Below are 25903 nucleotides of genomic sequence, written 5' to 3' on the forward strand. Positions count from 1 at the left end.
CCTATGATAAATTATTATCCATCATTATGAGAAAAAGAAGAAGACCCTTAAATTCCATAAAAGGAATTTTGAAGAAATTAAAAGGAGATTTTATCACCCAAAGCCTTTTTATGCACTTAGCAGAAATGATTGAATAAACTAGCACACAGTATATGTTTATTGAGTGGATTCACATTAGAATAGGTTTCAAGTGGATTCACTTACAGTAGGTAGGTTTCCCCTACTAATCTTTAAGACAACTTGATTAGAGTGGTTTAGAAGAGATCATCTTCCTAAAAAATAAGAGGAAAAGAGAAGAAATTTTTGTTGGATATTTGGTAGAGCTATCTACCAGGCTTATATTTTTCTTAAAAGTACATGTAAAATTGAGCAATATATATGTGTATAACTCTGTTGTAAATCTTAGACTTACTTCAAACAATGAATTAGGTTACCACAAAATTAAATTCACTTGTCTCAAACAAAAACTTTTATTTTTCTGAGTTGGAAAATGTAGAAAGACTTCTTTCTCCTGAATTACCTTTCTTCCACAAAACAAACCTAATCCATGTTTAAAATTTAGTTTCTTTTTATCTGATTTACTTTGAAGGAATATAAAAGTTAAAAATATTGAGTATGAATATTTGGATAAAATCAGACATTGCAAAGCTTAAACATAAGTTTGTTAAATCCTAAAGTGCTTTTTTTGATTATATAAGATAGAATATATTCATTAAGTATAGTTACAGTTGCATACTATGCATTTAAAATTCCATTTATTGGAAAATGGAAATTCATCTATGAAATACATGACTGGCATCTTTGGCCATTACATCTGTCTTCCTGACTATTTAGAATACAAGAGAGTTTCTTTCTTGGCAGTGTGAATGTATATGGACTGATTGATGTTAAAACATGGATCTAGCCTTCATCCATTGCTTATAATAGCTAGGTATCAACTAAATCCATTATACACATTATATTGTGCATCATACCAACAGGTAGATCTGTTTTCATCTCCATTTTACAGATGAGTAAATTCAGACTTGCAGGGGTTAAATAATTAACCAAAATAAACCTAAGGCAATGTATTTTAACCAGTGGGATTTGAATATAATATTTCTGTGTCAAAAGCTGCAAACCCTATTCACAATCATATAGAGTTTAACATCAGTAAGTATATTAAATATATTTAATAGGTATTTTTAAACTGTACTTAATCTCTACCTTGTTTGTTTCCATATCATTTTAAAAGTTACCTTTTTCATAGTGTCACTTTTTCCTCTTTTACCACCACCTGCTATGTTGTTGAATATTTCTTCTCAGGATCAATCCCTTTGTCTCCTACTTGGTCTCTTATCCCAGACTTCTTTAGTAGATTTGGTATGCTGTCAGCAGATTCAAGTTTGTTTGTTTGTTTGTGTATTTGTTTGTTTATTTTAAGTAGATTCCAGTTTAAACTTGTGTTCTTCAAGGTAAATATGTAATTTTTTTTTTTTTAATTAGAGAGAGCATGAGCAGGGGAGGGGGCAGAGGGAGAGAGAGAGAGAGAGAGAGAGAGAGAGAGAGAGAATCTTAAGCAGGCTCTATGCTCAGCATGGAGCCCCATGTGGGGCTTAGTCCCAGTACCCTGGGATCATGACCTGAGTATAAATCAATAGTTGGATGTTCAACCAGTTGAGCCTTCCATGCACCCCAATATGAATTTTTTAAGCTATTTTATAAGACTCCTGATCATCATCCTCCATTAACTACTTTCTATCTCCTTTTCCACTGTCAGCTCTTTATTGTATCCAAGCTGGTTTCCTCTGTGATTTAGGAACTTGTGATACTTACTTTCACCTTTATGTCTTTTTTTCTCATTCTTTTTTCCCATTTTACCTTTCACGGAAAAGGACCAGTTAAAATGCCACATCTCTAGGCTGATTTTAGCTACGGCACTCCATATTAACATGTTTCTTCTTGAAACTCCAGGCATGTATTATCCCTACCATTTATGAGGTATTTAATCATGTAGTGTCTAATATTCTCATATAACTTGAGGTGTATATTCATTACCTCTTCACTGCATCTTACACAATCTCTACCCACGACTTCTCTATTATATGCTGAGTGAATAGTAACTGTAGTCAATTATGCATTTACCAAAGTTGTTCCACTTGAGAATAATCAAAGGTGATTGTACTTGAAAATGCAGTATCAGCTAAATGGTTTTTGCAATAGCACTGTTATTTTTGTATTAATTTTTGTGTTTGCAAAGGTGCAAAAAGGGAAAATTACACATGCATTCAAATTAAAATATGCAGTCAAACATGGAAGCTGAATATATTTGTCAATACAGCAATTTGAGACAAAAGTTATAAAATTGTAGGCTTCAAAATAAAAGCCTGGATAACAATTTAGGATTAGTTTTTTAAATAGTGCTTGAATATATTTCTTTGATAACAGGTATAGTAAAATTTTATGTTAATTCCAGGTATCTTTTGCAAGTGTTCCTGCCTACTTAGACAAGTTGTATCAGAATACTTATAATTTAGTAATATTTACTGTATATTTAAACATTGATTTTGTAAGCCAAGGAATATCAAAGACCACAGATTTTTTTATTCATTTAGCAAATATTTATTGAGCACCTAATATATAATAAACACTATTAGAGAATGAGAATTTCAACACAGAGTTAGTTTCTTCTCACAAGTGCTCATATACTGGTGTTGAGGTGGCCCTAGATAATCAAAGCACTGCAAAACAAATACCTGTTTTAATGGAGGCCTGTGTAATATGCACTTGGAACAGACATGAGACACAAATTGGCTTAAGTTGATAATGAAATGTTTTTGGCCTAACACCTATTTTGCCTAGGTATTTTAGAGTATGATCCAATTTGAGGAAATCTGATCTACATATGTATAAAATAGATTAATTAGAGAGTTTGGAGTTGCATAAAGAAAGATTTGCTAAGAATTACTCCACTGTGTTTAAAATATTTACACATGCCCAGATATAAAAGATTTACACAAGATTTTATAAGTACACAACTTCTGATTAATGGGATTTATAGCTAAAATTGAAAACTGCCTCTTTTAGTTCCAAATTGTCCAATAGAAACACTTTATATGGGTTCATGAAATGCTATAACTGGTGTTTCAGGAAAGCTCCTGCTTGTTATGAAAATTGGATTTATCCAAGCACCAGGTTACAGATGATCTGCCTGGGTGTAAAATCGTCACTTGGAAATTCAGGTTCAGGTCAATGGCATTAATATATAGAATGGCTCTTCATGCTGGAACTAGATATGAACCAAATTAAGAGACCATATTCTTGTCAGAAACATCACATCTGTAAAATCTGCATATCATAGTTTCTGTTGATTATATAGCCATGTAGAGCTTTTGCAAGCAATGTATTGGAGGTTCTGAATCTTAAGTTTCTGCTGTTGCTACATGCAGTATTTCACCCTTGAATGTGCCCTCATGATCCGTGAGAATCTGTTATATCTAAACCATGCTGGATCAGTGTAAGTACTCTACTTGTACTTGAAACTGGATGCTTTTCCAGTTTCCTTCAATTCAGTATTTCAGAGAACTCCAATGAAATGTAAACCAAGGTTTTGATAGCTTATTTTAAAGTGGTAATAGAAAGTGATAAAGTAACTATTGTTCAGTTACCCCATTAGTTGTTATTCAACATGCAAACATTGTGATACTGAATACAAAGTAAAACTGTGAAAGTATAATTATGAAATTCAAGCACTAGACAGAGTTTTACTGTAGAGGGTACTTATGGTGGAACTACATTGAAAACACCCATTCACATTTCAACTAGTGGTATAAATAACCATTTCAAGCTTCTATGGAAAAACAGATATTATCTGAATATTTACTAATGAAGAAGGTGAACTCAATGAAAAAGCTTATCAATTTTAAATCCTACTGTAGTACTTTATCTTTACAGTTTTTAAGAAGAGAAGGTAGTGAATATTTTGAGTGTCTACTCTGCCAAGCTTTATTCTATAATATTCTCACATAATTTTGACTAGTAAGTATATTAAGTATGTATAAAGGTAATCTGTAAGGCTTATATTTGAGCTTTTGCTATATCTGCAGTATTGTCCCAACGCAATAGCATATATAACATAAGTTGTTATGTTATTTACAACATAGTTCTGTCACGAAATAAGAAATAACAGGTGTCAAAATGTGGAATGCAAATGATGATCATAATTGTAGGTTATTTAGGAGGAGATAAATATGTATAAGTATTGCCAGGAATATCTTCATGTATGTTCATATATTTGCCTATATACATATATAGGTGTATGTGCATATTTGTGTACATATATGAATATTCACATAATGACAAGGTATTGTCCCTAACAAAGTTTGGGCTAAAGAGTCAGAGAGGCCCAGTTTCAAATACTGGCTTGCTCATATAAGCTTGAGCAACCGTTAAAGCCTTTATCTCCTCATTTATAAGATGAAAATGTTAATACCTACATCTTTGGGTTTTTATAAGACTTAAGTAGAATGATGTTTGTAAAACACAGTGGATGATAAATTGTGATTATTATATCAATTATCAATATGATTAGTAACTCTATAAAAAGAATGTATGCTTTTCTTATTAGCAAAATTTTTAGTGTATAATTCAATAATGTTTACATTACTTTTCTATGCTATTCAGCTACAGAAATGCCACAAATACATGACAACGGGACATTCATGATTGTCAGATTGAAGAATGGATTGTTAAGTTTGTTGCTAAGCCAGAAGCAGATATGGTTGTCAAACTTCACAAACTTTAAAGTGTCAGAGTACTTGAGACAGAGCGGTGATGAGTGAGTTTGCTCAGAATGTTCAAATCATGTATGCATACAAGCCATTTTATTATGCGTGTGTTCTTTAATTCTAGCTTGAAAGATAAAATGCCTTGCTTATTTTTTCCGTAAAATGAGGTTGTCACAAAAGAATTTTATGATAAAAGTTGTGAAATACATGTTTATTTCTAATAGTCTGAGAAAAAAGCTATACTTGTTTTGCTTCTTACGAAAAAAGATAGTGTGTACGAAGACATAAAACCATTAGTTAAAACTGTTATCTGTCAATTAAATCCTACAAAAGAGTGATTTTTATTACAGCAGTTATTTATAATTCAAACACCATCACTAGTTGTCCTTTAAAAGTTGTAGTTCACTCCCTCACTGCTCTAGATTACAGAATAGATATGTTCTAGATATAATGAGTAACCAATATACCCTATGATGAGAACTCAGATTACAGATTAGAAAGGACTTGGGTTTTAACTTTGATTCTCCTACCATATGACCTTAAGCAAGTCTTCCAGTTAGTGTTTCATAAGAAAACATCCCCAAAAGTTACTGCCTTAAAACAGCAACTATCATTAAGTATGAAATTTGACAAAGTTTAGCAAAGACAGCTCATCTCTGCTTTATACAGCATTTGCTGAGGTGGTTATACAAGGACCTGGAGAATCTACATTACAGGGAGCTAACTCACCTTGCTGGCAAGATAGTACTGGTTGTCAGCTGGGTGCTGAGCCAGAGCCGTTGGCCAAGGGCCTCAGTTCTCCACATGGTCCTCTCCATGGCTGCTTGGCCTTCCTCTTGTCATGGTGGCCAGTTTCTAAATGTAAGTATCCCAAAAGGAAGAAACAGCTCTCACTTTTTATGACCTAGCCTAGGAAGTCACATAGACTCCCACTAGTCACAAACACATCCAGATTCAGGAGATGGGGAACATGGACCTGAAAGAACTTTTTGTGGGAAGGGCGCCCATGAGACATTGTCAGAAGAATGGGAGAGTGGGAGGAATTGTTGAGGCTGTTTCTGGAAAATACTATCTGCCTTAGAAAGTTACTTAATATCACTTAACTTCAGTTTTCTCATCAAAGTAGTAATGTGCTGGGCACCCTTCTGATCACTTTATACATATTAATTCAAATTCTCACAACAACCTCTGAGTTCAGTGCTATCATTTATCCCCATTTTCCAGACAAGGAAAATGATGCACAGAAAAATAAGTTGCCTGAAGTGACAGAATTGGTAAAATACAAGAACATAACTCAAAGCCAAATAATCTAGCTCCAAAGGCCACATTCTTTATTATCCTTTGTAACTAATTTTTATAAGCATACCTAAAAAATTGTGTACAAAATGTTTTTCACAGTTATCTGGCTCATTCTTAATGCTCAGTAACTATAAATAGTTTTGCTGTAGCTATTATTACTACTGTATATTACAGTGAATCATTGGGTATGTTCTCTGTGGGGATGGCTTTTCTTATTCATAAAAGTAAATTTAGGTTGGCTTAAGGAGTATAAAAGAAAGGAATGTTGAAGAAAAAGTTAGAAACTGTCATTACAGTTAGATGTCTAGAAAAAATAGTGAAATAAGAATAAGAATCTCTGATGAGGGAAGAAAAAGTTAAATGGCATCTCATTTCAGAATATCTGGAAATATGACTGATGCAACAAACACATTTTTAAAAGTCATGCTAAATATGGAGGAAGTTGTATTAATAATGTTTAATTAATAAGGCTTAATTTTAAGACTAAAATATACCTGAGAGTAACAAATTAATTAAAAATTATATTAGAAGATGAATATTAGAACACTGAAATGGTGATCTGTATTTAAAAAAAATATGGTTAGCTTTTAATATTGTGCCAGTGTTATTGCCAGATTGCTTTCAAACTGGTGATAAATGGTAATAAAAATTAAAATGGTATCCAATCACAAAAAAACAGCTAATATAAACCTTTTGGTCTCCATACCCCCACTACCTTACTCTTTAGATGTAAGTACCTTACATCTTTAGAATTTTAACTGTGCATGTCACAAGCCTCAGACTACTAATGTATTTCTGACTTGACTTTCCAAGTAGTGCCCTGTTGTTGACAATTATGCATCTCTTGAAGGAATATGCTTTTTCAAATCATCTTTAACATATAAATTATAAATCTAAGAATGAGAAAAATGGTGGAAGATAAAACAAAGATCTGATATAGCCACTTTATGCTTGTTAATGGCAACTTGTGTGGATTTGCCTGTGTGTATCTTTTTATTTTATAAGTTACTATGTCATATAGTTAAAAAAATACTATTTAGTTTCTAGGTTTTTTACCTAACCAGAAGTTCAAAATCTTATTGCTAGTCTGAGACCAAAGTCACTAGTGGTCTTTTGGTTCAGTTCTCAGTCTTTGGTATGTTAAATAGAATGCCATCCCCATATGTGCAGTTTGGAAGCAAGCCCAGGAGTTCATAAACAAGCCTATGGGACTGATGTCTCAAGCTCCAGTCTCTCCACACTCTTCCCAGTACTCTCTGGTTCACTATGGCTCCTCATCAAGGTCTCTTGGCTACAAGGCTGGCTGAATCTTTATGTACTCCACTCTGGTGTGCAATTCATCAGCTGGATATGCATCCAGGGCCAAGTGAGATGATGGCAGAGAGAAAAAGGAATGCAATCAATGGGAGTTGACACTACCCTCTCTGAACTACAGTTTCAGTGAATGAAGAGGAGGTTTTCCCTTCTTAGGAATTTTGGCTCCTGTGGACTGTCATTACTGGCCACCATCACCACCACCAGCACCACCACATGATTATGTGAGGGATAGGCAGGAGAGAAGGGAAAAAAGAAAGAGAAGCAAAGAAGGAACAGATTTTCACATTCTCTCCTGAACATTAGGATTTGTGTTTCCCACTCCCAAAACCGTGATGAGCAGGCTTGTCCTGGACCTCTGTCTGTGACCTGGTGCCAACTTTTGGTGTTCAGTCCATTAAGTTTAGGCTCCAAGTGTTGGGGGAGGCAGGGGGGAGGGAAGGGAGAGAAGGAGAGAAAGATGGTGAACTCATCACCAACTCAGAAGTACTGCATATTTTGATCTTCTCCAATATACCTGCTTCAACTTACTTTTCAGAGTCCTCAAATATCTGCTGGGTTATAGCGTGCTCCGATTTTGTAGATAAGCAAGAGAAAGAGGACATAGTTTGCTTATTCCATCCTTTTCAGAACCCAAAGCCCCTTCCTCTGATTCTTTAGGATAAAAGTTATGTAACCTACAATATAGTTTTGTAGGTATTTTGTTTTTTCTATTTGTTTATTCAAGAGAAAGTCCACTTTAGAAATTTCTTTGATGGAAGTTAGAAATTGGAATTAGTAACAGGGCAATTTTATATACCTCATCTTATGAGGACTTTATGGTAGTTCCCTATAAGGAAGGTTAGACTGAACATTTTGAAGCACAACCTACAAGTTTACTACTAATAGATTTGCATTTGGTCTTGAGATTTTCCTTGGATTGTTATTAATAGATTAAAGAAGCAAAATATCCATGGTTATTTACCCTTAGATTTTAGGTTTTTGTTTTCTTTTCTTTTTAGTTTTTAATTCCCCAATCTTTCCTGCCTTCTCTGCTTACATGATAGCAAAATTTAATTTTCATAACTGCAGAACAGCATCTAAGAAAGAAGTGATGATATTCCCTATCCCAGTTTCTTAAATTCATGAATTCTAATGTTTTGAGAAATGATGAAGATCACATATTTTACTGATAAGTCATTCAGGATTATCTAAACTTACAGACTATTGAACACTGATGAGAGAAAGGGAGTCAATTATATTAATAGCAGTTTCTGTCACACAAGATGCAATTCATATTTCATCAAATGGTGGGAACTGCATGATATGCCAACTAGGATTTCTTTTGGTCCTTTGTCTTAGAGTTCTCTGATAATGAAGATAAATCCCCAAAACATTGCTAGCTATGTATAGCCTCGCCATTCCTTTTTTAACATAATGTATGTATAAAACAGTTCGTACATTTCTTGATTTTGTTTTAGCAGAGACATGAATGTGTGTGTGTGTGAGAGAGAGAGAGAGAAAGTACTTTCAAACTGTATTTTAGGAATAAAAGACAATGAAATTTCAAAAATTTATAAGGGAAATTGCATTGCAGGGTACATACTTCATTAATATTAGTAGTATTTCAGTAACTATACTCATATAGAATGTGCCTTTAATACATGCTTTTTGTAAAAATTATTTTTACCTTATAATATGTATGAAATCTCTTATTATTTTGAGCATTTAAAATTCCTCAGATTATCAACATATTTTTGAAGCAGAAGACTTATGTTTTAACTTAGATTATTTATTATATAATTTTATGAGAATACTTATATATTTTTCATTTTATAGATCTACCATTATCAAATTACATTGCATTTATTCTTCCAGCACTGTTGCTATCTTTATAAGTAGGCACATGGAAACATTTAAACAAATATCTCATAAATAATGGCCTGATTGTAATTTGTTTATTTTAAACTAAATATACTCTAATTACATGATTAGAAATTTACTAAAGTGTAAACTTATTTGTTAAGCATAGTTGATTGAACATATCAGTTTACTTCCATTCCCTCAGGATACTTCATTAAAATGAGTAAGGGAACATAGAAGTACAGCAACAAGGACAAAGTAGGGGATGAAAGGAGTAGAAAATACCTCAGGTGAAAAAGGTCAACAAGTTAACAAAATTACAGAAATTAAAATCGAACGGAAGAGTGATGACTCACCTGGCAATAGATATGGTATGCCTGTCTAATGGTATAGAAGCTACTTTCACTTTGTGCTATTCTGTTGGGTATATACCTAGGAGTAGGATTGTTATGTCAAAAGATATATCTATGTTCATCTATTGTAAATACTGCCAAACAGTTTCCCAAAGTGGTAGTACCAATTAAAAATCCTTCAACAACGTATGAGAGAGCTCATGTTGCTCCATATCCTCACCAACACTTAGTATTGTGTGTCTTTTTCACCTTAGGCAATCTGGTAGATGGTAGTTGTATTGCATTGTACTTTAAGGTAAGTTTTTCAAGTATGTCTTTGAGAAACTAACTAGGTGAATTTAGGATAAAAACATTATAAAACAGAGAAATATGAAGACAGTTAGAAAAATAATTCAAAATGATTAAAACAGTTTGATTTTTACTTGCAGCCAAGATTTAGTAACATCTGTTGCCTGAAAGAAACCTAGAAGACACATAAGATATATGAAAAAATCATTTTAAGACAATATATCAGATTATGAAAGATTGTGATCCCTGAGAGATGGGAAATAAAAAAGATAAAAGAGGAGAGCCGTACAACTATCCCATTTAGTGTCTTGAGAGAGTTTCCAGGCCGTGGTACAGGGAGGAGGGACCCTGATAGAAGCCAGTAGACTCCTTCTGTGGCTTAAGAAGACAGATCTGAGAGTCCATGTAGACCCAGACAGCTAGATTTCACAAAACAAAGTATGAAAAAGGAGAGTGCGTCCCTAAAAGAGAGCTCCAGAGAGCTGCAGACATTCCCATGAGTGTTCACCTGAGTTTGCTCATGAGCGAATAAACCAACAAAGGAGGTTAAATGAGATTGTAATAAGCATGCAGTTATTTTAAAAAAAAAAAAAAAGAAGAAGAAGAAAACGGAACAAAGAACAGATGGGACAAATGGGGAAAAAGTAGCAAGATAGACTTAAATCTAGTAATGTCAGTAACTACATTAAATGTAAATACACTAAACATCTCAATTAAAAGAGAGAAGTTGTCAGATTAGAATTAAAAAAAAAATGCATGACCCAGAAAAGTGCTACCTGCAGGACATATACTTTAAATATCAAAATCCAGGGCACCTGGCTGGCTCAGTCAGTAGAACATGTGACTCTTGATCCTTGGGGTTTTAAGTTTGGGACCCATGTTGGGTATAGAGATTACTTAATAATAAAATCTTTAAAATAAATAAAATAAATATAAAAATGCAAATAGGTGAAAATAAAGGGATGCAAGGAAACTTTTGGAGTTGAATGTATATGTTCACTATCTTGGTTGCAGTTAAATATTCATAGTTGTATACATAAGTCAAAATTCTTCCATTTGTTCCCTTTACATGTACCTGCAGGTTTTTTCATGTCAAGTACACCATAATAAAACTGTTAAAAATAATATGGTGTGTGTGGGGAGAAGAAGTCTAAAATTTATGTAACAGTGGAAGTTGAGTTTGGAAAAACAGGTGTGAGCTCAACTCTGAAGCAATTTAAATGCTAAACTGAGTTTGGACTTTATGCTAGAGACCAGGTGTTAACAAACATGTTCCGTAAAGGGCCAGGTGGTATACATTTTAGGCTTTGCAGGCCAAGAGTCAAAATCAATGTTACCATGTACCTATGTAATCATTTAAAAATCCACAAGCTATTCTTAGCTCACAAGCTTTACCAAACCAAGGGCTAGGACAGATTTGGCCAAAGGGCAATGTTTGCCAGCTCCTACTTTTTTGACAATAGACAGCAGCATGGTCATCTCTACGATTTAGTAATGTAACTGGTAGTAACTATGGCACAGATTTGAGCAAGGAGAAAGCAGAGGCAAGCAGATGAGATGAATACAGTAGTACAAGAAATACAGATTTACATAATAAGGTTATAATATTATGGAAGGAAACTAAAAAATAGAATCACGATAGAACTTCTTTATCCATTCATCTGTTGAAAAGCACTTAGGTTGTTTCTGTATCTTGGCTGTTGTGAATAATGCTGCAATAAATACGAGAGTGCAGTTATCTTTTTGATACCCTGTTTTCATTTCCTTTGGATAAATACTCAGAAGTGGGATTACTGGATTATATGGTAATTCTATTAATTTTTTGAGAAACTATACTGTTTCCCATAGTGGCTTAAATAATTTATGTTCCCATCAACAATGCAGAAGAGTTCCTTTTTCTCCACAGCCTCACTAACACTTGTTATTTTTTGTCTCTTTGATAATAGCCATTCTAGCAAATATGAAGTAATATCTCATTATGGTTTTGATTTGCGTTTTTCTGGTGGTTAATGATGTTGAGCATCTTTTCATGTGTCCGTTGGCCATTTGGATGTCTTTTGGGGGGAAATGTCTATTCAGTTCCTATAGTCATTTTTTAATCCAATTACTTTTTTGTTGTTGAGTTGCATGTATTCTTTATAAATTTTGAATATTAACATCTTATCAAATAGATGGTTTGCCTTTTCATTTTGTTGCTTGTTTCTTTTGGTGTGCAGAAGCATTTAAGTTTAATGTAGTCCTATTTGTTGATTTTTACTTTTGTTGCTTCTGCTTTTGTTGTCCTATCCAAAAAATTTTTGCTAAAACCAACATCAGGGAGCTTTTCCCTATTGTTTCTTCTAGGAGTTTTATAGTTCCAGGTCTTTATTTAATATATCCTTAAGCTATTTCAAGTTAATTTTTGTGAGTGGTGCGAGATAGGGATCCAATTTCATTCTTCTCTTTGTGGTTTCTAGTTTTCCCAATACAATTTATTGAAAATACTATCCTTTCCCTATTGCATATTCTTGGTTCCCTTGTCAAAGATTAGTTGACCATATATGAAAGAATTTATTTCAGGTCTCTCTGTTCTGTTCCATTGGTCTGTTTGTATTCTTATGCCAGTAACTTACTGCTTTGATGACTATAGCTTTCATTATAGTTTGGAATCAGGGAGTGTGATGCCTCCAGTTTTGTTTGTTTGTTGGTTGGTTTCCAAATTGCTTTGGCTGTTGGAGGGTTTGTTGTTGTGGTTGTTGTCGTTCCATACAGATTTTTAGGAATTTTTTTTCTGTATCTGTGGAAAATGTCATTAGAATTTTGATAGGACTTGCATTGAATACATAAATGACTTTGGGTAGTATGGAAATTTTAACAATTAATTCTTCTGATCCATGAACATGGAATATCTTTTCATTTGTGTCTTCTTCAGTTTCTTTCATCAAAGTTTTGTAATTTTCACCATATACATATTTCACGTCTTGGTTGAATTTATTCCAACGTATTTCATTGTTCTTGATGCTATAATGAATGGGATTATTATCTTTCTTTTTATGCACAAAGTCATAAAATGGATAGAAAAATGTACATAAAAACAATAAATATAACTGTAATATTGCTAATAAACAGCTCTTACAAATTAATAGAAATATCAAACACATGCAGTACTGACATACATTGGAAAATACTCTTATCTACAGTGGTTTGTTTTTGGAAATGAATTTTACATTCCCTATAATTAGATAAATTAAAAAGTGATAGAGAAGAAGAAAACAATTTAAAAGTTCTTAAGGCTTAGGTACTGATATCTCATCTGTAACAGAAATACAAACAAAATCTAGAATCACTAACGAATGAATATATAGAATGTTTATTACATTTAGAGTTCTAGTAATTTCATACTAGACATTAGTGAATTATTTATTCATTTACTCATTAAATTTTTCAAACCTCTGTAAAAACTAAATATATACTTGAAATATGCTAAGCATTATGGATATATGCCCATGTCTGGCTTGTGGCAGTTACAAGAAATTGAGGTGATAAACGTCACAAAGTAGTTATAATCTAATATGATTCAAGCTAAAAGAGAAGTATATGTTGTGTGCCATTACTGCGTACTACATAAAGAGAATGTGACTACCTAGAACAATGGCTTTCTAACATTATTAACAGCATTATCCATTGTTTTTAAATGAAATATTATATGAAACCTTAATATTAAGGTGAGTAATATTTTAATAATTCAAATGTATTTTTATAACTTCAACGTTTTAAAATTTTTAAAGGAAATTTTTATGTGTATTCAAATGAGAGATAAGTTTGAGAGTGGCAGTACCAATATCCAACTTGTATTTGTATTTTTTGTGGTGATAAAATTTTCAAATTCATGTGGATAATAATTTCAAATGGAAAAGATTTGTTTTGTTTTATAGCTAGCTCATCTGGAGGTATTAGAATAATTAGTTTTGAGCTGCAGTTGAATCACTTTCTATATCTTTACTCACTTCTTCCATCTCTTATAGTAAAGCAAAAAAACAAAAAACAAAACCCTAAATTTTTGGTAAGATGAATTATACTATGATCAGAACATGCACTAAGTAGAAATGTATAATCGTCTGCAGGAATTAAGTTAACAGAGTATTCACACTCTGTTCAATTCAGTGCAAAAAAAAAAAGAAAATGTATTGAACACCTACTTTATGATAATCAGTGTTACCAGTCTGTCCTTTAGAGCCTTCCGCCATTACACAAGTGCATGTCATGGTGCTGTTGAAAAGAGTAACAGAGGTGCCCCTGGATGGCTCAGTTGGTTAGGCACCTGGCTCTGGTTTTGGCTCAGGTCATGATTTCACAGTTTGTGAGTTCGAGCCCAGCATGGAGCTCTGCCCTGATAGCATTGAACCTGCTTGGGAATCTCTCTCTTTCCTTCTCTCTATTCCTCCCCCGCTCATATGTGCCCTTCCTCATTCTCTCTCCTCTCTCTCTCTCTCAAAAGAAATAAAAAACGAAAGAGGTAACAGGATGGTTAACCCTCAAGCTGGATCCAGGGTTAATTATATATTATTTACATATATTATATTATATATTATGTTAGGGGTTAATTATATATTATTTACATAGTCTAAATTTTGACAGGCTTAGAGAAATATTTTAATGATATGGTGTTTGTATTGATTAGTGACATAGTATTAATTTATCAGCTAGTTAGAGAATAGACTGTGGTTGATATTTATTATGTATCACCACTTAGAGCTTCATTGATAGTGAATAACTAAATTTTTAATAGTAATTTTACTGTACAGAATTGATCATTTTACTTCTATTGAATTGCTAGGTGATTTATGATAAATGTTACTATAAAAGGAAACATTAACTATCCAAAATAATCCATTTACAGCAAATGTGTGTGTGTGTGCATGTACATGCACATCTTGTGGTTTATGCCCTCCTAGAGGATGAGTCACTGGTGCATAGTATACTACTGGTATAAGTTGAATTGCAGTCATTTAGATCTGTAGGAATATTCATCAAAATGTACCTAGAGAAAGACACATAGTTATTTTGGGGGGATTCATTAAATTTACCTAAAAAAAATAAGTGGCATTTTTTTCTTTCTCTCCTGAATATATAAGCGGAAACCTTATTAAGAGATTATTGTTAAGATTCTTGTGTATTTCTAAAAAGAGGATTTTGTGAAAATGAATTGGATTAAAAAAAGTTTTTAAAACATTTTTAAAAAACATAATACATTATTCTTTATTTTGTTTAGCAGTGTTTATATATAAATATTTTAATGTTTAATTTTGAAAGATCACAAGCAGGGAAGGGGCAGAGAGAGGGGTACAGAAGATCCGAAGGACTCTGTGCTGACAGCAGAGAGCCCGATGTGGGGCTTGAACTCATAAACCGCAATATCATGACCTGAGCCTAAGCTGGGGGCTCAACCGACTGAACCACCCAGGTGCCCCTAACAGTGTTAATTTAGAAACTAATCAGCCGTGGTTTGTTTGAGACCAGAAACAACTAAGACTACCCGCTCCTCCTTCAGGACCTTGGCTGCATACCTAGCATAGGATCCTTTTTTTAGAGCCTCCATTCCTGTGAACATGTACACTGTAAACGACAACATGGATTTAATAAGCAAAGAGCAAATGAGGTCCAATAAAACATTTCATCACATAGTGATTTTTTTTAATTTACTTATTTGGGGGCACCTGGGTGGCTCAGTCGGTTGAGCATCTGACTTTAGCTCAGGTCATGATCTCACAGTCCAGTCCGTGAGTTCGAGCCCCACATTGGGCTCTGTGCTGACAGCTTGGAGCCTCGAGCCTGCCTCACATTCTGTGTCTCCCCGTCTCTCGGCCCCTCCCCTGCTTGTGCTCTGTCTCTCTCTGTCTCTCAATAATAAATAAATGTATAAAAAAATTTTTAATTTACTTATTTGCTTACATTTTCATGGTTCTTGCCATATGTGTATAGTACATATACTTTATTTACTTAATATTTTGTCTGCCTACTTTTGAAATTAGTTCAAAAATTTTAAATGAATGTATTTCAGTATAGTAAACAGAAAAATATTTTGCCATAAAAAAATAAAAACAAACATGGGGTGCCTGGGTGGCTCAGTCGGTTAAGCGTCCGACTTCGGCTCAGGTCATGATCTCACAGTTCGTGGGTTCGAGCCCCGCATCGGGCTCTGTGCTGACAGCTCAGAGCCTGGAGCCTGCTTCACATTCTGTGTCTCCCTCTCTTTCTGCCCCTTCCCTGCTCATGCTGTGTCTCTCTGTCTCAAAAATAAATAAACATTTAAAAAAAATTAAAAAAAAATAAAAACAAACATGATAAAAATAAAACAATGTTTTCAAACTATAGGTAGATCTTGCTAAACTCTGAACATAAGGCCAGCTTTCCTTTTGTTAAAAAAATAAAAAGCACCAATAGGACACGTGTTAAGATATACCAGCACCACACTAGGACTTTTTCCTTTAGTACTCAGAAGGACTGAAGAAGAAACAGAATGCAAATACATTTTAAACAGTGTGATTCAATGTTATTTAATGCTATCTCCGAGAACTACACAAAATCATTTCCCTTACTGCTAGTTTAAGGGCATCCCTATGCTCTGGTAGACAATTTATTTTGTATATGTTTGTTTCAGGTATGCTTTCTAAAATTAGCTTCCTGAGCTGAAATGTGAAGTTATCGTTATATTACTAATTTTGAATAACTAATTTCATTAAATGTTACCATATATTGACTCTTCTGTATATGTGTGACCCAGAACTCTGAGATTAAAGTGTGTATAAATTAAAGTATGTTGTACATGTGCAAATGAACTCTAGAAATAATAACAAAAATTATTTTTCCTGTTTTTACAGCTTGCAGACCAGGATTCTATAAAGCATTTGCTGGGAACACAAAATGTTCTAAGTGCCCTCCACACAGTTTAACTTACATGGAAGCAACTTCTGTCTGTCAGTGTGAAAAAGGTTACTTCCGAGCTGAAAAAGACCCACCTTCCATGGCATGTACCAGTAAGTCTACACATTTTGCATTTGGAAATCCTGTTTTCAACCCTTTTGGCCCCTTCATTCTAAATTGTTTTTTAAAAAGATACACAAAATCCTGTAGCAACAGTGTTTTTTGTCTTTGATAGCAATGAAGAAGAAAGTTTCTCTTTCTTCTCAGCATAACTGCTTTTCATCTGCCTGCAAAGAAAGTGTTTATTCCTCAGAATTCACGTTGACCCATGACATGCAAATCCCAGTGCTGGTCTGAGACCCTGAAAATTTTCCCGAACCTTAGTCTGTCCTTAGGAGGTTAAAGCAGTTTAAGGCTACCCAAGAATTTATAAGCAAAACTTGTTCTTTGCTTCACCCTTATCCATTTTAAGGCACATCAATTTAGGACCATCAAGTTTACTATGTGTGTTGGGGAGCGGTGGGGCTTTCAGACAGAACTTTTAAAGTTATTATGCTATTGTTTTGCAGAAAAGTTCTAGTTTTCCTTGACATTTGTCTTTAAGGGAAGGTATTTTTTTGGTTTGTCCACATTTCACCTCTCACATTCTCTCTAGTTTTGGGGTTGAAACCAATAGAATATTAAATTTAAATGTGAAGGTTATTTTAATGCATGCACTGAGAGTTTTAAATTATTTGTACTCTTTTATTATAAAGTATTGTGAAATATAGTTTACATTTAAAAAGTAAAATGAAGCCTATTAATGCATTGCTAAGCTATGCAAAAGTAAAATGTCACCTCTTAGATAGCTATAAAAGTCTTGTTAAATACATAAATAAGATATTATAGTGAAAATTTGCCCTTCTGTTTGATGAATTGGTGCCAAACTATTGCTTATCTTATGCAATTCCATAAAGGCAAAAATAGATTGAGAATTATATAATGTTAAATATCCCTTAGAGACGATGGTGATGTCCCATTTCTTTTAACTGATGCAGTTTGTAGATTTATCTTCATTACTACAGACTTTAATATAAAATATTTGTATAGAACCCATTTAATAAAAATGTAACACATTCATTAGCAGATGTAAATTTTGCCTTCTGATTGTGAATACTGAGTGACCATTTTCTTCAGAAAATTGTAGCCTGGGAGATTACTACTTGGCATTTTTTCATTGGAATATATTTTAACTTAATAAATAGGAAGAGGAAAATTCAAAATATATTTTTCTTATCTAATTATGGAAATAATTTTTAGTAGGAAAATCTTGCTGTTACTATACACATGAAACCTCCTTGCATGGTTACTGTATATTATTATATTGTGGACAGCATACTTCAACTTAGGTAAATGGTGGTATTTCATATGGGTACAGTACTGCTAGGCAAGTATTTCTCAAAACCTGTATTGGAAACTGGGTGGAACTTTGTAGGTGAGTGATAGAGGATAATTTTTTTCTTTTTATTCTTAGGAGGCCATAAATAGACAATTGACAAATTGAAGGAATACCCTTCAGTAAGGTAGCAGGGTAGACTTGCAGTTCTTTGGAGTCAGAGTCTGGTTAAAGAAATAAATATCGGATGCAACATGGTCTATGAAGCTGATAAACAAGTCAGTCATTGAATCAGAGATGTGTACTTATCAGCTTTGTGTTTATGTTTTTAAGGGTTATTTCTTTTAAAAATATTTCCTTTTTTATCCTTGGTATATAAATTATGTTTATATGTTTTTATTTTTTTATCTTTTGTATGTTTTAATTTCATTTTAATCAGTAGATATCCTTTGCCAGGGAACTGTAATTGTCTGATCTTTTGCCATCTTTATTAATGTCTTGTTCATGATGGATTTATTTTATTTTATTTCATTTCATTTCATTTCATTTTATTTTAATTCCAGTATAGTTAACATACAGTGTTACATTAGTTTTAGGGGTGCAATATAGTGATTCCACAATGCCATACATCACCCGGCGCTCATTGTGGCAATGCTAGTCACAGCTCTCCAAGCGGAAGCAGAGGAAGGTTTGATACTGGTTATTGTTGGGCAGAGTTTTAGAGAACGACATAGAGGTTGGCATCAAAAATTGAAAGAGAAGACCCTCCTAAAAGAGGTGAAAGCTTTAGTCCGATCTCCCTAGTCAAGCCCTAGGAGGCTCCCCTCTCAAGGCTTCTCTGTGTTACTTCCTTAAGGACTTCTGTGTGATGTTATAACAAAGACTTAGCATAGTGTATTTAAGCTCACCATCTTTGAGTCAAATTATCTGTGCATGATTCTCGGTGTTGGTACTTCGTGACTGTGTAACCTTGGGCAAATTCTCTTCGCCTCAGTTATCTCATGCATAGTGATAATAACAGTACTGTTATTAATAACAGTATGTAACTCATTCTGTAGTTACAATGATTAAATAAGTTAATAGCTGAAAAGTGCTAAGAACAATACCTAGCACATAGTAGGTGCTACGTACATGTTTGTTTAGCACAGAAAGCTGTTCTTTTACAGTTCATTTTGAAATAGGTTTTGATCAGCTAGTATTCAAACTATTACACAGTTTATGGTTGATACTACTATACTAGGCTCATGGATTCCATCATCTGCATTCCTACAAATTGAAAATATGTATATACTGAATTCTTGACCTTTTCACAAAATACATTAAGTCCTGTACCTCCATTGCCTATCTAATAGGCAGGTTTTCTGAAACACAGTCTGACTAGGGTGAGAGACCCTAACAGTTATTACAATATATACAGAAAAGGTAAGGAGCATAAACTCCAAAGTATCATTACTCCTAAATATCATAAACTTAGATTGTTAGGGAAGAAAAATCAGAAAATGACAAGGCAGGAGATCATTGAACAATCAGACTTAAGAGGACCAGGATAAGTTCACTGAGATCTAGAACATTTGAGGCCAAGAATCAAGCAATCAGCCTTTCCTATCTTTCATTAATCACAAACAATAGCCACATTTTAATAGATACTTGCTTTCTTAACTGCTAATCATGTATCTATGAATTAGACATTCTTTATCACCTTTGTTCCAATAGTGTATTATCTGGGTTAGTTAAACAGTCTAACAGTTAAACAGTTAGTTAACAGTTATACCTGTTAGACTAACAGTCTAACAGTTATACCTGTTAGACTAACAGTCTAACAGTTAAACAGTTAGTTAACAGTTATACCTGTTAAATATTAACACTTACTGTTACATTTAGCCATAACTATTTTATGATTTTTGTTGCTGTTATAAAGAAGAGCTTTTTTTCCTATTAAATTTTCTAACCAGTTATTATCAACATATATATATAGAAAAGCTATTGATTTTTACACATAAATTTTGTAACCATTAACCATGCTGAATTCTTTTAGGTTTCTAGTGGTTTTTAGTATACTAAATATATAATCATGCCATTGTTTTGCTCCAGGACAAAAAAGAATGTGTGACAGAGCTAGGTTTCAAATTTACATCTCCTGATTCGAAGTTCAATGCCATTTTTATCCCGCTGCAAATTGCATTTATGGGTATATGGAATAGGCTGCACATTGCATGGTATGGTCTAAGAGACAGTGAACTTGGACCCCTGCTTAAAAATACCTTCTTTGCTGCTTGTCATGGGTCTTAAAATGTTTCAACCCTAAATAATCACTCCTTTGGGTCTTGAAAGAAGTTTAACCCTCAAAAACAATCCTGTTAAAGTTGACATACTACAAGAAATAATGTAAGGCATCTTTTTTCAAGCTGGGTCGTTCCTTGCTCGACCAAAAACTCCATGAAGGGAAAAATCACTGCTCTCCCTTATGTAGACTTCCATGCACCAAATAGGTTTTCCAAATGTGTTTGTTCAATTGAAATGAATTGAAATAAAAAAAAAAAATAAAAAAAAAAAATAAATAAACAGTCAGTGCCATCACTTTCTGGGATTTTTGTCAGTCTTAGCATTTGAAACTGCATTCAGGGAATTTTTTAGGGATTTAAAAGGAGGCATATTTTCCCTTAGTATCAGAGGCATAGAGATTTTAAATGTATGAGTTTAAAAGAAAGTGAAGGACTGAAATGTTGGAAATGATAAACCAGGACATTTGGCTAGTAAATGGCCTGCTAGGGAAAGATTTTATATATAGGTATAGTATCTGATCATAATTGATATGATTTTAAGGACCGTAAGAAGTCTTCCACTGCTCCTTAGTGCCATCATCAAAACTGTAACAGCAACCCTTAAAAATGTAATTTCACCATTAAGAGTTTTTATGATTTCTTTGCATTTTCAATGTAGAGATAGGTATCTTTTTATTTCATAATCTTGAGACACATCATATGTAAGATTTATTCACATAAAAAGTTGTATTAAGATTTTATTCTTTTAGAGCAGTTTGAGATTCACAACAAAACTAAGAGAAAATGTAGAAATTTCCCATAAACCTCCCTGCTCCCAGATATGCATAGCATCCCCTATTATCTGCATCTTCTACCAAAATGGTACATTTCTACAATTGATGAACCTACATTGACATATCCTAATCACGTAAAGTCTACAGTTTACATTAGAGTTCACTCTTGGTGTCATACATTCCATGGGTTTTGAAAATGTGTAAGGGCATGTATCCATCATTGAAGTATCTTACAGACTATTTTCAATGCCCTAAAACACCTCTGTGCCCCACCTATCCATATCCTCTACCCCCTAACTTCTGGATACCACTTATCTTTTTACTGTCTCCATACCTTTTGCCTTTTCCAGAATGTCATATAGTTGGAATCATACAGTATGGCTTCTTTCACTTAGTAATATGCATTTAAGATTCCTCCATGTCTTCCATGGCCAGATAGCTCATTTCTTTTTAGTGCTGAATAATATTCCATTGTCTGGATGTGACATAGTTTACTTATTTACTTCCTGCAGGACAACTTGGTTGCTTCCCAGTTTTGACAGTTATGAATAAGCTGCTGTAAATGTGCATGTGGAGGTTTTTGTGTGGACATAAGTTTTCACTTTAGGGTAGATACTAAGGAGTGTGATTGCTGGGTTATATGGTAGGAGTATGTTTAATTTTGTTAAGAAACTACCAAACTACCATTTTGTATTCCTACCAATAAAGAATGAGAGTTCCTGTTGCTCCACATCCTTGCCATCATTTGGTGATGTCAGTATTCTGGACTTTGACCATTTCTAATAGGTGTATAGTAGAATCTCATTGTTGTTTTAATTTGTAATTTTTCCCTGTTGACATGTAATGTGGAGCGACTTTTCATATGCTTTTCGTCATCCATCTATCTTCTTTGAAGTGGTGTCCCCATAAACAAGTGGTTACAATGAAAACAAATGATGCCTTACATTCAAAGTTAATTCTTCCAATGGTGGTGGGCAGGAGAGTGACCTGATCTTCAACCTATTGGACATGGCTATTGTAGTTTCCTTCTTTGCCATTTAGTTTCCACTAACTCCTTCCTCACAACCTATAAGTATATTTGAATTTCTGTCATTAAAAGAATACTCCAAGTCTAAAATTTTTTCTCCACAAAAAATATAATCTTGTTAAAGCAGACTTTATTGGCTATGGTTACTTCTCCATTTTTTATTTGCTTTTTACTCTACTGTATTAAGATTTTTGCTCTTCACTCTAGGAGAGCAATCAGATTTTTTCCCTACCACTTCATGTAAAATATGTAAGAAAAATTCACCAATTATCTTTGCCATTTTGTTTTAGTAATGCTTTTGTCCTGCTATTCATGATATTTAACTCTGTTGTTTGAAACTCTCTGTTTCCTTTTATTCTAGGACCTGTTCATCCTTCTAATTTTCTCACCATTGTATTTGTCACCATTGATAGTTTCTCTTCTTTTCCTTACCTGTTAAATATTAATTTTCCTCATGTTCCTTTATTTGCTTTCTTATCTTTTCAATGTGCTCATTCTCATGACTTCAAATACTACCTTTAAATGGATGGTGCCTATATTTTTATTCATATCCTAGTCTTTTCTCCTAAGTCCAAAGTTGTCTAGCGAACTAATTGTGGGATTTGACAACCTATATGTCCTATAGAAACCTGCCCAAATGTCTGATCTTACATAATACCATATTCCCTTTGGTTATTGATCCCATGGTCCAAGATTCTGAGCTTGTTCTCATCCTTGGTGCCAGCAGTTTCTTTTACTTGAAATACTCTTCCTCAAAGTCTTCTTATGGCTGTTTTCTTTTTGCCATTCAGGCTCAAATACCAGCTCTTGGGACAAACACTTCCTGACCAACCGTTCAAAAATAGAATTCCTCCCAGTACTCTTTTTAATGTCACTTTTTTTTAAAGATTAAAAAAAAGTTTTATTTATTTTTGGGAGAGAGAGAGAGAGATAGAAAGCATGTGGGAGGGACAGAAAGAGAGGGAGAAGGAGAATCCCAAGCAGATTCTGTACCATCAGCCCAGAGCTCGATGTGGGGCTTGAACTTATGAACCACGAGATCATGACCTGAGCCAAAATCAAGAGTCGGATGCTTAACCAACTGAGCTACCCAGGCTCCCCTGTGACTTTTTATTTTTTATGGATTATAACAGTCTTTGAAATTTCTGATTTATTTGTGCATTTCCTTCTTTGTTTATTGTTATTCTAGCCCCACTAGACTATAAGACCCATGAGATCATGGATGTTCTTTCTCTCCTATTCTCCAGCACTAATAATAGTATGTAGGCACTAGGCACTAGGTTCTAAAATTTATTTAGAATTCATTTGTTTGTTGAAGGAGTAGACTAATAATTTCAAGCTCAACCTGCAAAAGTCAGTTGACTGCTTTGTCTCTCAGCCTTCTCATCCACCCCAGCTTTATGTCCTTGTCCTGGTGAATCCTCATCTGCCCATGCATCTAAACCAGAAAGCTTGGAATCATAATTCTTGCCCAGACTTTAACATGTCCTATCAATGTTGTTGACACAAGTACTATCAGTTCTGCGTCTTAGCATTTCTTCAGTCCATTCCTTCCTGTTAGTTCCTGGCCCTATCCTTTTAGTTGAGGGCTTCAACTCACCCTTGGGCTAATTTAATAATATCCTGGCTAGTCCCCTTCCTTTAGTCTTCTATACCTTCAAATATTCCAAACTATTAGAAACAAAAATAAACCTTGATTGTATTACCACTTCCTCCTATGGTCTTTCAAAGCCCAACCTCCATTTCCCAAATTGTAAGTCAATCCAAGGACATTCAAAATCCTGGCCTGTTTTTCTCCATCTCTATTTTTTTTTTTTAATGTTTATTTATTCTTGCAAGAGAGAGAGAGAGAGAGAGCACGTGAGCACAAGCGGGGGAGGGGCAGAGAGAGAGGCAGACACAGAATCTGAAGCAGCCTCCAGGCTCTGACTTGTCAGCACAGAGCCCAATGCAGGGTTCAAACTCACTAGCCGAGCCACGAGATCATGACCTGAGCTGAAGTCAGACGCTTAACAGACTGAGCCACCCAGGTGCTCCTCTCCCTCTCTAATTTTAACTATATTAGGATCTCTCAAACAGCCCTACTAACCAGTTATATCAGCAACATACTTGCAAGCTTAAGCCTTCTTGATTTTTAAAAACTCCTTATGTCGTTTTTGCTTGAACTACAAATTACATAAAAGAAATTGTGAATAAGAAATTTAAAATGAAATACCAAAATGTTTTCTCTGAATTTTTAATCTACTTCATAAACCCTTAACTTTATTTCCCAGGTGACTAATTAATGTATATTCTGTACTTTGAAGGATGAACTGTGGAGGACACTTCTTCATGTCAGATCTTGGTCAATTAGGGCTGCCTTTGAGAGCAGTTGAGAGCACAGGAGACGCAGCTGCCTGCCAAGAAATCTGTTATCAAAATAACTATCTAAGGCTTTTCCAGGCCAGAAGGGAAAAGTACTCACTGAGGTTAAAGACACAAAGGAAAATAAGGAAAATAAGAATTACCAAGAAAGTACTTGTCCAGCAGGAAAGGCAGAGAGCATGAAGGGGTCAAGAGAAATGAAGTGAGGGTCTAATACATGGTTGCATGAAAAGTTAGACAAAATATAATTACAATGTCATAGCATTTTTACTTTGCTGTTTCTCTTGTGTTTAAATCAATAGGATTTTTTAAAAGCTTCCAAACAGATGCTGGAAGATTAACACATTCAGCAAACATTCGTGTTACCCACTTAGAAAGGTTCAAAACGTAAAATGTAAATTATATATATATATATATATATATATATATATATATATATATGGGTAATTCTAATGGACATCATTAAGGATTTCTCTGTTTTTTTCGTCTTCTAAATATGAATCAAGTATCTTAGGAGTAAACACAGTTTTTTCAAACTTCATTCTTAATATAAAGGCAAACTCCATGGTTTTGTGTCTTTATATTTGACATACAGTGATGAGGATTGACATGAACTTACAAAAGTTGAATTTACTTTTGCTATAAGGCTAATATTGTAAAATCGCTTCTTTATTGCTGGAATAATCTGCAACTTTAAAAAGTAATTATCTCTCGGTGTGCCAGGGTGGCTCAGTGGGTTAAGCATCTGACTTCGGCTCAGGTCATGATCTCGCAGTTTGTGAGTTCCAGCCCCGCATCAGGCTCTGTGCTGACAGCTCAGGTCCTGGAGCCTGCTTTAGATTCTATGTGTGTGTGTCTCTCTCTCTGCCCCTCCCCGCTCACGCTCCCTCTCTCTCGAAAATAAATAAACATTAAAAAAATTTTTTAAAGTAAGTATCTCTCATTCTTATTTTGAGTGGAACAAGTAGTGTGTTGAGATGCAACAGGTGTTATTCATTTGTGCTGCCCGACTCATGTCCCCTACTTCTGGGTGGGTACAGGATTTCGCACCCAGGGACCCCCACTGTGCTTGCTTTCTCTTTATTTTTCCCATATCTTTCAGTTTTCTTCTTCTCTCTTTCCTAAGCATGTTTTGCATGGAGAAAACGATTCTGGTTCCTTGCTTTTCCACCTCACAAGTGAAATACAAAAGTGCAACTAATTGTTCAGGTGGCTCATTGTAAGCACAATGTAGGAACCACAATCTGCAGACACTAGAATGGGAGAAGTTGCAAAGATGGATTTTCTTACTTCTAGAAGGCTATGTTATATTCTTGT

At 34.2% G+C, this 25903-nt stretch overlaps 1 protein-coding gene across 6 annotated transcripts in view; it reads left to right on the forward strand.

Annotated features, from left to right (window-relative positions):
• Positions 1 to 25903, forward strand: part of EPHA6 (EPH receptor A6) — an 865677-nt gene that overhangs the window by 350779 nt on the left and 488995 nt on the right. For all 6 annotated transcript variants that reach the window (XM_060640206.3, XM_060640200.3, XM_060640202.3 and 3 more), the window contains one exon: positions 16723 to 16878. In XM_060640206.3, coding sequence (XP_060496189.3) covers positions 16723 to 16878 — 156 coding nt within the window. The remainder of the gene's footprint in view (positions 1 to 16722; positions 16879 to 25903) is intronic.

This window comes from Panthera onca, chromosome C2 (assembly GCF_046562875.1).
Source record: "Panthera onca isolate mPanOnc1 chromosome C2, mPanOnc1 haplotype 2, whole genome shotgun sequence".
Taxonomy (NCBI): domain Eukaryota; kingdom Metazoa; phylum Chordata; class Mammalia; order Carnivora; family Felidae; genus Panthera; species Panthera onca.